Below are 16,982 nucleotides of genomic sequence, written 5' to 3' on the forward strand. Positions count from 1 at the left end.
GGTCATGGAACGAATGAAACTCTCCCGGGTTCTAACCAGGATCAACAAAATGAGAGTCCAAAGCGCTAGCCATTGAGCTAAAATCCCCAAGTGTTAACTCGATAGATAGACACCTGAGTCTCATCTCATTTGGGTCATGGCACCAACGAAACTCTCGCGGGTTCTAACCAGGATCAACAAAACGAGAGTCCAGAGCGCTAGCCATTGAGCTAAAATCCCCAAGTGTTAACTCGATAGCTAGACACTCAATAGCTAGACACCTGAGTCTCATTTGGGTCATGGCACCAACAAAACTCTCCCGGGTTCTAACCAGGATCAACAAAATGAGAGTCCAGAGCGCTAGCCATCGAGCTAAAGGCTCAGAGTGTCAACTCAATGGCTAGCGTTACTCTTAAGGTGTCAAGGAGTGAGGTGGCTGGCACCCTTTGCACTCACCCCCCAAAACTTGAGTCTCATTTGGGTCATGGCACTAACGTAACTCTACCGGGTTTTCGAGCGCTAGCCATGGAGCATTTGTACATCTGGTACAAATACCGAAAAAGGGGGACCAAGTCGTACCAGGACCGGTGTAACCCCTGAATCCCACTGAATCGGTCGCGGCTCAGTTGCGTCCGTCGGAAGCATTCCAGAATATTGAAATCCCTGTCTCGGAAAGAATCGGTTTTTGGTCTAACTAACTAATTAATTAATTAATTAATTAACTAACTAACTAGACATCAGAGCGTTCCTGGTCCGTGGGTTTCGGCGTCAGTGTCAGCGGTACTTTGCGGCAAACCGGATTGGATCAGGATCAGTGTGAACCCGGAGGTCCAACTCCTTCACACGGAAGCTACCAGGTTGTCGGACATTTTGACACAGAAGTCAAATTAAACGACTGGTTCCGGATTGGAACCAGTTTGGAAAAAAGGTTCAGTCGCGGTTCCAAGCCGTCGGAGCGCCTTGTTCCGGAGTTGATCAGCCAATCAACAAAGTCAAATTACAGTCGCAACAGATTTTATTTGCTTCATAAAGACACACAAAAACCGTTTATGAGCCGCGCAAGCCGGAATCTGGATCCAAACCCCTTGGATTTACATTCATGTGAAAGGTGATAGCGCATATTGAATAGACTTAACAGTGACAAGACAGTCCAAACAGTTACAATGCTTCATGCAGTGCTACCTCATCAAAGAGTCACATGGAGTCCAAAAAAAAATTACCGAAGCCACGCCCGTTCCCGCAAGGGATGATGGGAAAAGCGGCGATGTTCAATGTACATATATCACATATATAGCCCATAATAGTCAAACCTTCAACAATAGCATTAATAATCCAAAACGTGTCGTCATGGTGCTGGGATTCTGAGGGTGCGTTCACACTGGTCGCGTTCCGGTTCGGTTCCGAGGAACGCAGCTTGCGCACCAAATAAATGGATCGAGGGATGGGGACTCGAGTGCGGTTCTCTGGAAAGTATACTGGAAAGTATATTTTAGAAGCTTTTGGTGAAATTGAAGATGATAAAAGGAGCAGAATCTAGAAAATACTACTGTATTTAACCCTGTAGATTGGGGTTTTGGTTGGGAATATTTTAGTGCTTTAAAAGTATATTTTAGAAACTTTTGGTGAAATTGAAGATGGTAAAAGGAGCAAAATCTAGAAAACCCTAATGATGGGGTTTTGGTTGGGAATATTTTAGTTATGTCACAAAAGTGCTTTAAAAGTATATTTTAGAAGCTTTTGGTTGGGAATATTTTAGTGCTTTAAAAGTATATTTTAGATACTTTTGGTGAAATTGGAGATGCTAAAAGGAGCAAAATCTAGAAAACCCTGAAGATGGGGTTTTGGTTGGGAATATTTTAGCTATGTCACAAAAGTGCTTGAAAAGTATATTTTAGAAGCTTTTGTGGAAATTTTTTAACATTTTAACGCATGTGTTCTGTCGTCACATGACAAAAAACATCAGGTGTTTTTTTTTTGTTTTTTTTTTTAATTTTTAATTTTTTTTTTAACGTTGTTGTGCGCAGACCAGACCGCGTAACCAACGAGTACGAACGCATCCTCAGCGGGGAAGCGGCGGTTAGTGAAATTAAGCGTCGGGCGATGGGTGAGCTCACATGCAAGCTGATGGTGCGGGGGATGGTGTACACACACACACACACACACATGGAACCGCAAAAAAAAACAAAAAAAAAACAATAAATACACTGTATAAAACATAATTTCATATCAATATATTAAAATACTATTTCAAATAATATCTCGGACAATATTGCAATATGAAATCGGCTGATAAATAGCTGCTAGGCCTACACAGAGATATCATATTTTTATATATATATTTATATTTATATTTTGAAGCATATGTTTTTTTTTGTGGGAATGACTTTTTAGTTTTTCCGGGTCCCCCCCCCCCTTTTTTTTTTTTTTTTTTTTTAAGCGGGCAGCAGTACTTTTTTTTTTTTTCATATCGTCTCCCTCCCAACGATAACAACAAAGCTACAGTACACAGTCCCATAATCATAATCATAATCATAATAAAGATAGCGAATACAATAGAAATGTCAAGACAATAAAAATAGAAAAATATCAATAGAAATGAAAAATGGAATACATACGCAGACTAAAGTGTACTTGCTTTTTGTTGTTGGCTCTCATTGGTCAATTGTACGGTCCTCACACACACACACACACACACACACACACCCACACACACACACACACACACACACACACACAGATCACATGACAACGCAGCACTTGCAGGTCTGTTTCTTCTCCTGGTCTTTATCGCCTTCCTCCCCGCCACCGTTGGCCTTTTCCTTCTCCGCCATGCTCCCGTTGGGCGGGGCCCGGTCCTGGGTGTCGGCCGCCCCGGCCGCCTTGGCCTCCCCGTCCTCGATCACCACAAACTCGGCCTTCACGTTGCCGTCCGCCGCATCCACGCCCGGCGCCGTGCGGCTCTCCTGCTCCTCCTCCACCGTCTTGTAGCCCATGAAAACCAACGTGACCGGGTTCTCGGCGCTGGCCTGGTCCGGGCTGGGGCCCAGCAACTTCGCTTCCATGCCGGCCACCTCCCTCTTAGGGGTCTGCGCTACGCCGTTCTCGCCTTCGGGGGGCGGCAGAGACAACGAGGAAGACAAGGAATATTGTTTTCACGAGAGGAGACCCTTAATGGTTTTCCGGGCGTCTTGGGGAACGGCACGCTCAAGGGGGAAGTTGCTATGGTTTCCTCTACTAATTGCTGGTCGCCGTGGCAACTGGACTTACCTCCATTTTCTTTGGCCACGCCCTTGTTGGCTGGCACGCCGGTCTCCAGTTCTTCAATCTCTTGCTCCAGCCTAAGTCACGCAAACACGCAAACACGCAAACACGCAAACACGCAAACAAGTACTATAATATCAAATCAGTGGTTGTCAAAAATAAAAATATACACTTTATACACAATGTATATACACTATATACACTGTATGTACAGTGGGGAAACAAATATTTGACCCCCCATAAAGATATGGACCAACAGTACAGAACCTTTATAATCTTGTAACAGAAGGACACACAATGTCAATTAAATCCAGAAAAAAATCAAATAATATTTCACATTGCTTAACACATTTTGTAGATGATATTATCATTATTATTATTATTATGAATTTAATTTAATTTAAATTATTTTATTTTATTTGATTTTAATGTATTTTATTTTATTTTATTTTTATTTAATGTAATTTTAATTTAATTTCAATCATTTTATTTTAATTTAATGTAATTTTATTTTATTTATTTTATTTTAATTTTTAAGCTTAATGATAATCCACTAAATGAAATGCAAATATCTCTTAACGACTTTTTACAGTCTTTTATTTTGTTTTATTAATTTAATTTAATTTAATTTAATTTAATGTATTTTATTTTTATTTAATTTCAATAATTTTATTTTAATTTAATGTAATTTTATTTTATTTTATTTTAATCTTTAAGCTTAATGATAATCTACTAAATGAAATGCAAATGTCTCTCAATGACTTTTTACAGTCTTTTATTTTGTTTTATTATGTATTCATTTAATTTAATTTAAATTATTTTATTTTAATGTAATTTAATGTATTTTAATTTATTTTAATTTAATTTCAATAATTTTATTTTAATTTAATGTAATTTTATTTTATTTTAATCTTTAAGCTTAATGATAATCCACTAAATGAAATGCAAATGTCTCTCAATGACTTTTTACAGTCTTTTATTTTGTTTTATTATGTATTAATTTAATTTAATTTAAATTATTTTATTTTAATGTAATTTAATGTATTTTATTTTAATGTAATTTTAATTTAATTTCAATAATTTTATTTTAATTTAATTTTTAAGCTTAATGATAATCCACTAAATGAAATGCAAATGTCTCTCAACGACTTTTTACAGTCTTTTATTTTGTTTTATTATGTATTAATTTAATTTAATTTAAACTATTTTATTTTAATTTAATGTATTTTATTTTATTTTATTGTAATGTAATTTAAAATTAATTTCAATAATTTCATTTTATTTTATTTTAATTTTAAGCTTAATGATAATCCACTAAATGAAATGCAAATATCTTTAACAACTTTTTACAGTCTTTTATTTTGTTTTATTATGTATTAATTTAATTTAATTTAAATTATTTTATTTTAATTTAATGTAATTTAATCAATTTTATTTTATTTTAATGTAATTTTAATTTAATTTCAATAATTTTATTTTAATGTAAATGTAAAAATGTAAATGTAAATGTATTTTTTAAGCTTAATGATAATCCACTAAATGAAATGCAAATATCTCTTAACAACTTTTTACAGTCATTTATTTTTTTTTATTATGTATTAATTTAATGTAATTTAATGTATTTTATTTTAATTTAATGTAATTTAATGTATTTTATTTTACTTTAATGTAATTTTAATTTAATGTAATTTTATTTTATTTTAATTTTTAAGCTTAATGATAATCCACTAAATGAAATGCAAATATCTCTTAATGACTTTGTAGTCTTTTATTTTGTTTTATTATATATTAATTTAATTTAAATTATTTTATTTTAATTTAATGTAATTTAATGTATTTTATTTTAATGTAATTTTAATTTAATTTCAATAATTTTATTTTATTTTATTTTAATTTTTAAGCTTAATGATAATCCACTAAATGAAATGCAAAACGACTTTTTACAGTCTTTTATTTTGTTTAATACTTTGTATTATGTATTAATTTAATTTAATGTAATTAAAAAATGATAATACACCAAATGAAAATCATATGAAATATCCAAATATACAAACATATAAAAGACGAGAACATTCCCGACAACTACGTGGCCTGAAACTGGAAGAAGGCTTTTTGGGTGCTGACCTCAGGATGACCTGCTCCAGGATTTTGGTCTTCACCTCGTCCTCCTGCAGACGCTTCTGAGTCTCCTCCTCGGCCGGAGCTCCGTCTAGCAACCAGCGCTCCCTCAGCGCCTTGGACTGGGGGGTTAAAAAAAAAAGCGTTTAGGCAGACTATTCAGATGGTTGTGCACCAAGGATATAAGTCAATTTCATTTTTTGTGTGTGAACTTTTCCCCTTCATTATGTCTCCCAGGTGCAAGCCAGACTATTCAGATGGTTGTGCACCAAGGAAAAGGAAAGTGAAAAGCAAAGTGAAACAACACAGTCACTTTCATTCTTTTTTAGTGAACTTTTCCCCTTCATTATGTCTCCCAGGTGCAAGGCGGACTCTTCAGATGGTTGTGCACCAAGGAAAAGGAAAGTGAAAAGAAAAGTGAAACGATACAAGTCAATTTCATTTTTTTGTGTGTGAACTTTTCCCCTTCTTTATGTCTCCCAGGTGCAAGGTGGACTCTTCAGATGGTTGTGCACCAAGGAAAAGGAAAGTGAAAAGAAAAGTGAAATGATATAAGTCAATTTCATTTTTTTTGTGAACTTTTCCCCTTCATTATGTCTCCCAGGTGCAAGGCAGACTCTTTAGATGGTTGTGCATCAAGGAAAAGGAAAGCGAAAAGCAAAGTGAACCAACATAAGTCACTTTCATTCTTTTTTAGTAAACTTTTCCCCTTCATTATGTCTCCCAGGTGCAAGGCGGACTCTTCAGATGGTTGTGCACCAAGGAAAAGGAAAGTGAAAAGAAAAGTGAAACAATATAAGTCAATTTCACTTTTTTTGTGTGAACTTTTCCCCTTCATTATGTCTGCCAGGTGCAAGGTGGACTCTTCAGATGGTTGTGCACCAAGGAAAAGGAAAGCGAAAAGCAAAGTGAAACAACATAAGTCACTTTCATTCTTTTTAGTGAACTTTTCCCCTTCATTATGTCTCCCAGGTGCAAGGCGGACTCTTCAGATGGTTGTGCACCAAGGAAAAGGAAAGTGAAAAAGTTAAGAGACGTCACTTTCTTATGAGTTAACTTTTCCCCTTCATTATGTCTCCCAGGTGCAAGGCGGACGTTTCAGATGGTTGCGCATCAAGGAAAAGGAAAGTGAAAAGAAAAGTGAAACAACATAAGTCAATTTCATTTTTGTTTTTGGTGAACATTTCCCCTTCATTATGTCTCGCAGGTGCAAGGCGGACTCTTCAAATGGTTGTGCATCAAGGAAAAGGAAAGTGAAAAGATATGTCAATTTCATTTTTTTTGGTGAACTTTCCCCCTTCATTATGTCTCCCAGGTGCAAAGCGGACTCTTCAGATGGTTGTGCATCAAGGAAAAGGAAAGTGAAAAGAAAAGTGAAACGACATAAGTCAATTTCATTTTTGTTTTTGGTGAACTTTTCCCCTTCATTATGTCTCCCAGGTGCAAGGTGGACTCTTCAGATGGTTGTGCATCAAGGAAAAGGAAAGTGAAAAGTAAAGTGAAACAATATCAGTCAATTTCACTTTTTTTGTGTGAACTTTCCCCCTTCATTATGTCTCCCAGGTGCAAGGCGGACTCTTCAGATGGTTGTGCATCAAGGAAAAGGAAAGTGAAAAAAGTTAAGAGATGTCACTTTCTTATGAGTTAACTTTTCCCCTTCATGATGTCTCCTAAGGTGCGAGAGATAAATACTATATCTCCTAAGGTAAAAACAAGCTGTTCCCCCAAGACGGGACCCCCAGACGGGGGAAGCGGACCCAAAATCTGGACCTCCTCTCACTGTGAATTCTTTAGCTGTGATGCAATAAGGATTGCAGCACAACCCCCCCGGGCCCCCCGCCCCCCGTTCCATTATGAGCTAGCTGCCTGGTGGCGTGCATTAAGTCAAGCTGTAAATGTCGGCATGCGTTTCTTATCGGGAGCTTTTTCATCTGTGGAAGTGCCCCCCCCCCCCCCCCACACACACACACACATCGTAATTCAACACCCCTCACACTCCACACCCGCACCCTCTCTCCTGCTTCCCGTCTCAATCCCTCTCCCGCCACACCCTGCCCCCGCCATGACATCACTCGTGTACTCTGGTCTGCACGAGTGTTTGTAAAGCTGGAGCTCGACTTATGCTAGCATCTTCATTGTTCTGGGGGGCTAAAAGGCCTCAAACGTAGCACACAAAGGCCGCGACTAAAACACACAAACGTCTCGGGGGGGGGCATGATGTAGCCTGACTGTATTTCAGGAGGGAGGGTCACCACAAACGAGGCATTCGAGCGCCTTGGAGCACAAGTCACTACTTTAGTGAAGCGCTTGTACAGCCGTATAGTTTTACACGCGGCCATTGTTGTGTAATACCTGGCAGGTACACCTCTTATTGACCAAGGTCTATATTGACAATATCAGCACTCATGCACCCTGCTTGACTGTAGGTAAGAAGACAGATTTATCTCGCCATTCACTTGTGTTACAAGACACTTTGACAACAATGGCTTTAGAACAGGAATTCACTTTTCCCCTTAATTAACCACCACAGACCCCCCCCCCAACCCCCAGTGTCAGCAGCACTCATGCACCCTGCTTGACTCTGGTAAGACAGATTTATCTCGCCATTCACTTGTGTTAAAAGATACTTTGACAACAATGGCTTTAGAACTGGAATTCACTTCACTAATGAACCACAGCTCCTTCCCAGTGTCTGCAGCACTCATGCACCTTGCTTGACTGTAGGTAAGACAGATTTATCTCGCCATTCACTTGTGTTAAAAGATACTTTGACAACAATGGCTTTAGAACTGGAATTCATTTCACCCCCTAATGAACCGCAGCTCCCCCCCCCCCCCCCCCCCAGTGTCGGCAGCACTCATGCACTCTGCTTGACTCTGGTAAGACGGATTTATTTTGCCATTCACTTGTGTTACCAGGTACTTTGACAACAATGGCTTTAGAACTGGAATTCACTTCACCCCCTAATGAACCACAGCTCCCCCCCCCCCCCAGTGTCGGCAGCACTCATGCACCCTGCTTGACTCTGGTAAGACAGATTTATTTTGCCATTCACTTGTGTTACCAGGTACTTTGACAACAATGGCTTTAGAACTGGAATTCACTTCACCCCCTAATGAACCACAGCTCCCTCTCAGTGTCGGCAGCACTCATGCACCTTGCTTGACTGTAGGTAAGACAGATTTATCTCGCGATCCACTTGTGTTACCAGGTACCTTGACAACAATGGCTTTAGAACTGGAATTCACTTCACCCCCTAATGAACCACAGCTCCCTCCCAGTGTCGGCAGCACTCATGCACTCTGCTTGACTCTGGTAAGACAGATTTATTTTGCCATTCACTTGTGTTACAAGATACTTTGACACTTTTCCCCTTAATGAACCACAGCCCCCCCCCCCACCGTGTCGGCAGCACTCATGCACCTTGCTTGACTGTAGGTAAGACAGATTTATCTCGCGATTCACTTGTGTTACCAGGTACCTTGACAACAATGGCTTTAGAACTGGAATTCACTTCACCCCCTAATGAACCACAGCTCCCTCCCAGTGTCGGCAGCACTCATGCATACTGCTTGACTGTAGCTAAGACAGATTTATCTGGCCATTCACTTGTGTTACCAGGTACCTTGACAACAATGGCTTTAGAACTGGAATTCACTTCACCCCCTAATGAAGCACAGCACCCTCTCAGTGTCGGCAGCACTCATGCACCTTGCTTGACTGTAGCTAAGACAGATTTATCTCACGATTCACTTGTGTTCCCAGGTACCTTGACAACAATGGCTTTGGAACTGGAATTCAATTCACCCCCTAATGAACCGCAGCGCCCCCCCCCCCCCCCCCCCCGTGTCGGCAGCACTCATGCACCCTGCTTGACTCTGGTAAGACAGATTTATCTCGCCATTCACTTGTGTTACCGTTACCAGGTACCTTGACAACAATGGCTTTAGAACTGGAATTCACTTCACCCCCTAATGAACCACAGCTCCCTCTCAGTGTCGGCAGCACTCATGCACCTTGCTTGACTGTAGGTAAGACAGATTTATCTCGCCATTCACTTGTGTTACAAGATACTTTGACAACAATGGCTTTAGAACTGGAATTCACTTCACCCATAATGAACCACAGCTCCTTCCCAGTGTCTGCAGCACTCATGCACCCTGCTTGACTCTGGTAAGACAGATTTATTTTGCCATTCACTTGTGGTACAAGATACTTTGACACTGTTATCACTGTTTGTTACTTTTCCCCTTAATGAACCACACCCCCCCCCCCCAGTGTCTGCAGCACTCATGCACCTTGCTTGACTGTAGGTAAGACAGATTTATCTCGCCATTCACTGTTACAAGACACTTTGACAACAATGGCTTTGGAACTGGAATTCACTTCACCCCCTAATGAACCACAGCTCCCCCCTTGTCCCTGCAGCACTCATGCACTACATATAGTCTAATGTAAGTGTATCCACAGTTACACTTTATAGTATAGTACCTTGCCAAGATACAATACAGTATAAATGCTTGCAGTACAAGTATAACAGATGATGTCCTTTGAAGGTAGTGCATAGTATTGTGTGTGTGTGAGTGATGTGAGTGGGGTGCACTTCCTGTCATTGGGAGTCGGACAAAGCTGTGTTTCCTGTGTCGAAGCTGCCTGCATTGTCCGAGGTCTGTGTGTCCCGTCACTGACATGAACACACACACACACACACACACACACAAGTGGTAGAGATGCTCGGACTAAAGTTTGGCTCTGAAAATAGACAATGGGGCGACGCTAACGTCACATGGCAGGCCGTGGACTCGCCGCCACCTCAGCTGGTATCTGACCTCCCAAACGGTTCTGGTCCTGAAATACCCGATAGCTCCCTCTCAGTGTCGGCAGCACTCATGCACCTTGCTTGACTGTAGCTAAGACAGATTTATCTCGCCATTCACTTGTGTTACCAGGTACCTTGACAACAATGGCTTTGGAACTGGAATTCAATTCACCCCCTAATGAACCGCAGCTCCCCCCCCCCCCCCGTGTCGGCAGCACTCATGCACCCTTCTTGACTGTAGGTAAGACAGATTTATCTCGCCATTCACTTGTGTTACCAGGTACCTTGACAACAATGGCTTTAGAACTGGAATTCACTTCACCCCCTAATGAACCACAGCTCCCTCCCAGTGTCGGCAGCACTCATGCACCTTCCTTGACTGTAGGTAAGACATATATCTCGCTATTCACTTGTGTTACCAGGTACCTTGACAACAATGGCTTTAGAACTGGAATTCACTTCACCCCCTAATGAACCGCAGCTTCCCCCCCCGTGTCGGCAGCATTCATGCACCTTGCTTGACTGTAGGTAAGACAGATTTATCTCGCCATTCACTTGTGTTACAAGATACTTTGACAACAATGGCTTTAGAACTGGAATTCACTTCACTAATGAACCACAGCTCCTTCCCAGTGTCTGCAGCACTCATGCACCTGGCTTGACTGTAGGTAAGACAGATTTATCTCGCCATTCACTTGTGTTACAAGATACTTTGACAACAATGGCTTTAGAACTGGAATTCACTTCACTAATGAACCACAGCTCCTTCCCAGTGTCTGCAGCACTCATGCACCTTGCTTGACTGTAGGTAAGACAGATTTATCTCGCCATTCACTTGTGTTACCAGGTACCTTGACAACAATGGCTTTAGAACTGGAATTCACTTCACCCCCTAATGAACCACAGCTCCCTCCCAGTGTCGGCAGCACTCATGCACCCTGCTTGACTGTAGGTAAGAAAGATTTATCTCGCCATTCACTTGTGTTACAAGATACTTTGACAACAATGGCTTTAGAACTGGAATTCACTTCACTAATGAACCACAGCTCCCTCCCAGTGTCGGCAGCACTCATGCACCCTGCTTGACTGTAGGTAAGACAGATTTATCTCGCCATTCACTTGAGTTACCAGGTACCTTGACAACAATGGCTTTAGAACTGGAATTCACTTCACCCCCTAATGAACCACAGCTCCCCCCAGTGTCGGCAGCACTCATGCACCTTGCTTGACTGTAGGTAAGACAGATTTATCTCGCCATTCACTTGTGTTAGCAGGTACCTTGACAACAATGGCTTTAGAACTGGAATTCACTTCACCCCCTAATGAACCACAGCTCCCTCCCAGTGTCGGCAGCACTCATGCACCCTGCTTGACTGTAGGTAAGAAAGATTTATCTCGCCATTCACTTGTGTTACAAGATACTTTGACAACAATGGCTTTAGAACTGGAATTCACTTCACTAATGAACCACAGCTCCTTCCCAGTGTCTGCAGCACTCATGCACCTTGCTTGACTGTAGGTAAGACAGATTTATCTCGCGATTCACTTGTGTTACAAGATACTTTGACAACAATGGCTTTAGAACTGGAATTCACGTCACTAATGAACCACAGCTCCTTCCCAGTGTCTGCAGCACTCATGCACCCTGCTTGACTGTAGGTAAGACAGATTTATCTCGCCATTCACTTGTGTTACAAGATACTTTGACAACAATGGCTTTAGAACTGGAATTCACTTCACTAATGAACCACAGCTCCTTCCCAGTGTCTGCAGCACTCATGCACCTTGCTTGACTGTAGGTAAGACAGATTTATCTCGCCATTCACTTGTGTTACAAGATACTTTGACAACAATGGCTTTAGAACTGGAATTCACGTCACTAATGAACCACAGCTCCTTCCCAGTGTCTGCAGCACTCATGCACCTTGCTTGACTGTAGGTAAGACAGATTTATCTCGCCATTCACTTGTGTTACAAGATACTTTGACAACAATGGCTTTAGAACTGGAATTCACTTCACTAATGAACCACAGCTCCTTCCCAGTGTCTGCAGCACTCATGCACCTTGCTTGACTGTAGGTAAGATTTATCTCGCCATTCACTTGTGTTACAAGATACTTTGACAACAATGGCTTTAGAACTGGAATTCACTTCACCCCCTAATGAACCACAGCTCCCTCCCAGTGTCGGCAGCACTCATGCACCCTGCTTGACTGTAGGTAAGAAAGATTTATCTCGCCATTCACTTGTGTTACAAGATACTTTGACAACAATGGCTTTAGAACTGGAATTCACTTCACTAATGAACCACAGCTCCTTCCCAGTGTCTGCAGCACTCATGCACCTTGCTTGACTGTAGGTAAGAAAGATTTATCTCGCCATTCACTTGTGTTACAAGATACTTTGACAACAATGGCTTTAGAACCGGAATTCACTTCACTAATGAACCACAGCTCCTTCCCAGTGTCTGCAGCACTCATGCACCTTGCTTGACTGTAGGTAAGACAGATTTATCTCGCCATTCACTTGTGTTGCAAGATACTTTGACACTTTTCCACTTAATGAACCACAGCCCCCCCCCCCCCCCGTGTCGGCAGCACTCATGCACGACACTTCCTGTCATTGGGAGTCGGACAAAGCTGTGTTTCCTGTGTCGAAGCTGCCTGCATTGTCCGAGGTCTGTGTGTCCCGTCACATGACACGTGACATGAACACACACACACACACACACACACACACAAGTGGTAGAGATGCTCGGACTAAAGTTTGGCTCTGAAAATAGACAATGGGGCGATGCTAACGTCACATGGCAGGCCGTGGACTCGCCGCCACCTCTACTGGTATCTGACCTCCCAAACGGTTCTGGTCCTGAAATACCCGATAGCGCTGACACACACACACACAGACACACACACACACACACACACACACACTGACAGAAACCTTGATACCACAAGTGTGGGTTGAGCTCCTGGTGTTATCTTCTGCTGTTCGTTCGGAACATTCCGTGACAGTGGGGGGGGTGAAGTAGGGGGGGTTTAAAGAATGGCTAAGTTTATTGTTTTGCCGGGTGGGAGTTTTTCGAGCATCGCTGAGTAAGCATTTATTTCTCAAGGTGGATTTAGTGTTTTAAAAGGTTAAAGCGCGGTAGCTCGGGTTACGTTTATTAGTTTTACTGCAAAAGCCACATTGCACGCATAGCCTAGGAGAACCATGAACATGCAAGATGGCCGCCATCGGCCACAATGTTATCAGTCATTGGTGTAAACAACACGCATAAAACTAATGAAATGTACTGTCATTATTAAACACTCATGTAATGAGTGTGGGAAAAATGAACAAAATTAGCATAAAATGTATACATTAAAAATAATGAAGCTAAATAGCATTAGCGCCGCGCTAGCTAGTCACCAGGAATGACTTTCGACACGTCATCAAATCTTACGTTGACGTTAGTTTCGGCATTTCGGAGCAAATATGACGTGAAAGAAAATAGGAGATGCAGTGCGGGATGGTGCGTTCAAGGGACGTAAAATAAAATGGGACAGGTCGCTGCTCGCAAAAAAAACAACATAAACATGCAATAAATGTGGAATTGGTAATTATATATATTTTTTTAATTAAAAAATAATATTTCCAAAATAGATAAATTTACATAAAACTTTAAAAAATATTCTTTTTTTAATTATATTTTATATTATTATAATTATTATTATAAAAAATATTTTTTCAGTGTATTTTATTTATCATTGCATCTTGTAGAATTGCCTTCTTTTTTTATAAATAAAGTAAGATGAATTTATAATTTACATATTTATCAACAAACATAACACAATATTCCTATCGTTTGTTCACGGTATTTAAAATATATATGTATTTAAAATATAGCCTTTTAGATTAGTATCACAACCCGTGTACTTTATATGTACACGTGTATCAAACGGTCTAAAACAAAGATAATTGAAGTGTACTCAACAGCGCCTCTAATGGTAGCAGCCAAGCACTGCAGTCTGATCGGCTGAGAAACATAGCCGCCATCAGGTGATTGGTGTATGAAACACATAAAAAAATAATACAATTCTAATGAAATTAAACATTTAATGTAATGAAAGTGGGGAATATTTTTAACATAGTGAAAAATACACATTTTGCTCTACTTTTAAATGACAAGATAATTGCGGTTGACTCAATAGTGCCGCCGATGGTGGCATACAGGTACTGCAGTGTATTTTTTTTTTTAAGTCACCCAATCCATCATTAAAATAATGTTAAGCTAGATTTGAGTTAAAAATTGACTTTTTAAAAAGATTCAAACTGTTTGAAGGGGAAGTGGAAATCACTGCAGATAGGACAAATTACAAATTATGAAAAATTCAAAAAAATTGACACAATTACATAATGATTTACTCCACATTGATTGCTATGGGAAAATGAATGAATTATCTCCCACATAGAAGTAACCTGTACATGTACGTGTATATACAGTACGTGAGTACGCATAAAATACCTTGAGATGCTGGAGTTGCCGTCGGTCATCATCCAGCTGCCTCCGCTTGTTTTCAATCTCTGTTTGCTTCTTCCTTTTCTCCTGCAAGCACCAAGAGCACACATACTGTAATATATTTTCACCATATGACAGCTGTTTTTTCCATTTGTGTTGGATTTTTTAAGCTATTTTTTTAATTAAAAAAACAAATAAAAAATATTTTCCCACAATTTAAACTTTCTTCTTGTACATTTTCTTTTCGTTAGCATGACTTACTTTGTTGCCATAAATAATAATAATAAAAAAGTTTTCCACCACCTCATTTTCTAAATCTTTTTGTTGTTTTGTTTTTTAAAAAAATTATATTAAGAAAGCAGGAAGTGAACAAATGTAACAGTTCCTGATTGTAAAAGTTAAAAAAAAATTAAGTTTAAAAGAAAATTATATTAGGAAAGCAGGAAGTGAACAAATGTAACAGTTTCTGATTGTAAAAGTTTAAAAAAATTAAGTTAAAAAAAATTATATTAGGAAAGCAGGAAGTGAACAAATGTAACAGTTACTGATTGTAAAAGTTTTTTAAAACATTTAAGTTTAAAAAATATATATATATTAGGAAAGCAGGAAGTGAACAAATGTAACAGTTCCTGATTGTAAAAGTTAAAAAAAAATTAAGTTTAAAAGAAAATTATATTAGGAAAGCAGGAAGTGAACAAATGTAACAGTTACTGATTGTAAAAGTTTTTTTTTAAAAAACATTTAAGTTTAAAAAATATATATATATTAGGAAAGCAGGAAGTGAACAAATGTAACAGTTACTGATTGTAAAAGTTTAAAAAAAAATTAAGTTTAAAAAAATTATATTAGGAAAGCAGGAAGTGAACAAATGCAACAGTTACTGATTGTAAAAGTTAAAAAAAAGAATTTAAGTTTAAAAAAAATTATATTAGGAAAGCAGGAAGTGAACAAATGTAACTGTTATTGATTGTAAAAGTTAAAAAAATTTAAGTTAAAAAAATATATATTAGGAAAGCAGGAAGTGAACAAATGTAACAGTCACTGATTGTAAAAGTTTAAAAAAAAATCAGTTAAAAAAAATTATATTAGGAAAGCAGGAAGTGAACAAATGTAACAGTTACTGATTGTAAAAGTTAAAAACAATTAAGTTAAAAAAATATTAGGAAAGCAGGAAGTGAACAAATGTAACAGTTACTGATTGTAAAAGTTTAAAAAAAATTCAGTTAAAAAAAATTATATTAGGAAAGCAGGAAGTGAACAAATGTAACAGTTACTGATTGTAAAAGTAAAAAAAAAAGAATTTAAGTTTAAAAAAAATTATATTAGGAAAGCAGGAAGTGAACAAATGCAACAGTTACTGATTGTAAAAGTTAAAAAAAAGTTAAAAAAAATTATATTAAGAAAGCAGGAAGTGAACAAATGTAACTGTTATTGATTGTAAAAGTTAAAAAAATTTAAGTTAAAAAAAATTATACTAGGAAAGCAGGAAGTGAACAAATGTAACAGTCAAAATTAAGTGACAGGTTTAGGACCTTCATTATGAAACTCCAACCAGCCAGCATCATGTTTGAGGAAGAAGAGTTGAACTTACAGCAATGACCTGGAGTCTCTCCTCTTGCGACACCTCAGCCATCCTGACGGGGGGGAAAAGAAGGAGAAGGAGCGTTAGAAGCAAACAGCGACATTCCCAAAGCTAAGCATTCACTCCTTTTCCCAGCTTCCCGGTGACCTAAGTGAAATATTCCTTGCTTTGCAGTACATTTTGGAAGTGGAGAGAACCTGCGGAGGCATGCTAAATATGCCTGCAGGCCGCCACCCCTCCGAGATTCCTGCTCTAATATGTTCCAGACCACAGCTCCGGGATGGATAAGGAAGACCTGAAGAAGGAATATTGCGCAACCAGCACGGAAAAGGCGGGACAGGGAAAGTGCTGCGGTTGCAGTAAGACAGGATCTTCTCCAGGGACAATACTAAAATCCAAAATCTCAGAGATACATGTTGGAATTCATGTTTTTTCCCTCAATGAACCAAAGCTCCCCCAAGTGTCGGGAGCACTCGTGCAGCCCCGGTTGATGATACCACGACGATGCTTGACTGTAGGCTCATTTGTGTGAATCAGGTTCTCTTTCGCCAAGTCACAGTACATGCTGGAATTGTTTTTTCTCCTCGGTGAACCGCGGCTCCCGGATGCAGTCGTGCATCCTGACACCATACACGGACTACTTTCAAGTATATCCTAGTTTGTTTATGTAATACATTGTACTTTCGGAAGATGTGACAGAGTACACGTTGGAATTCATCTTT

At 39.3% G+C, this 16,982-nt stretch overlaps 1 protein-coding gene across 1 annotated transcript in view; it reads right to left on the minus strand.

Annotated features, from left to right (window-relative positions):
* Positions 1–976: 976 nt before the first annotated feature.
* palm1b (paralemmin 1b) overlaps positions 977–16,982 on the minus strand; it is a 33,404-nt gene continuing 17,398 nt past the window's right edge. The window contains exons 2-6 of the mRNA XM_058056135.1: positions 16,270–16,312; positions 14,685–14,765; positions 5,365–5,480; positions 3,247–3,317; positions 977–3,085 (exon numbers count right to left, since the gene is read on the minus strand). Coding sequence (XP_057912118.1) covers positions 2,718–3,085; positions 3,247–3,317; positions 5,365–5,480; positions 14,685–14,765; positions 16,270–16,311 — 678 coding nt within the window. The 5' untranslated portion in view covers position 16,312 and the 3' untranslated portion in view covers positions 977–2,717. The remainder of the gene's footprint in view (positions 3,086–3,246; positions 3,318–5,364; positions 5,481–14,684; positions 14,766–16,269; positions 16,313–16,982) is intronic.

Source organism: Doryrhamphus excisus, chromosome 19 (genome assembly GCF_030265055.1).
Source record: "Doryrhamphus excisus isolate RoL2022-K1 chromosome 19, RoL_Dexc_1.0, whole genome shotgun sequence".
Classification (NCBI taxonomy): domain Eukaryota; kingdom Metazoa; phylum Chordata; class Actinopteri; order Syngnathiformes; family Syngnathidae; genus Doryrhamphus; species Doryrhamphus excisus.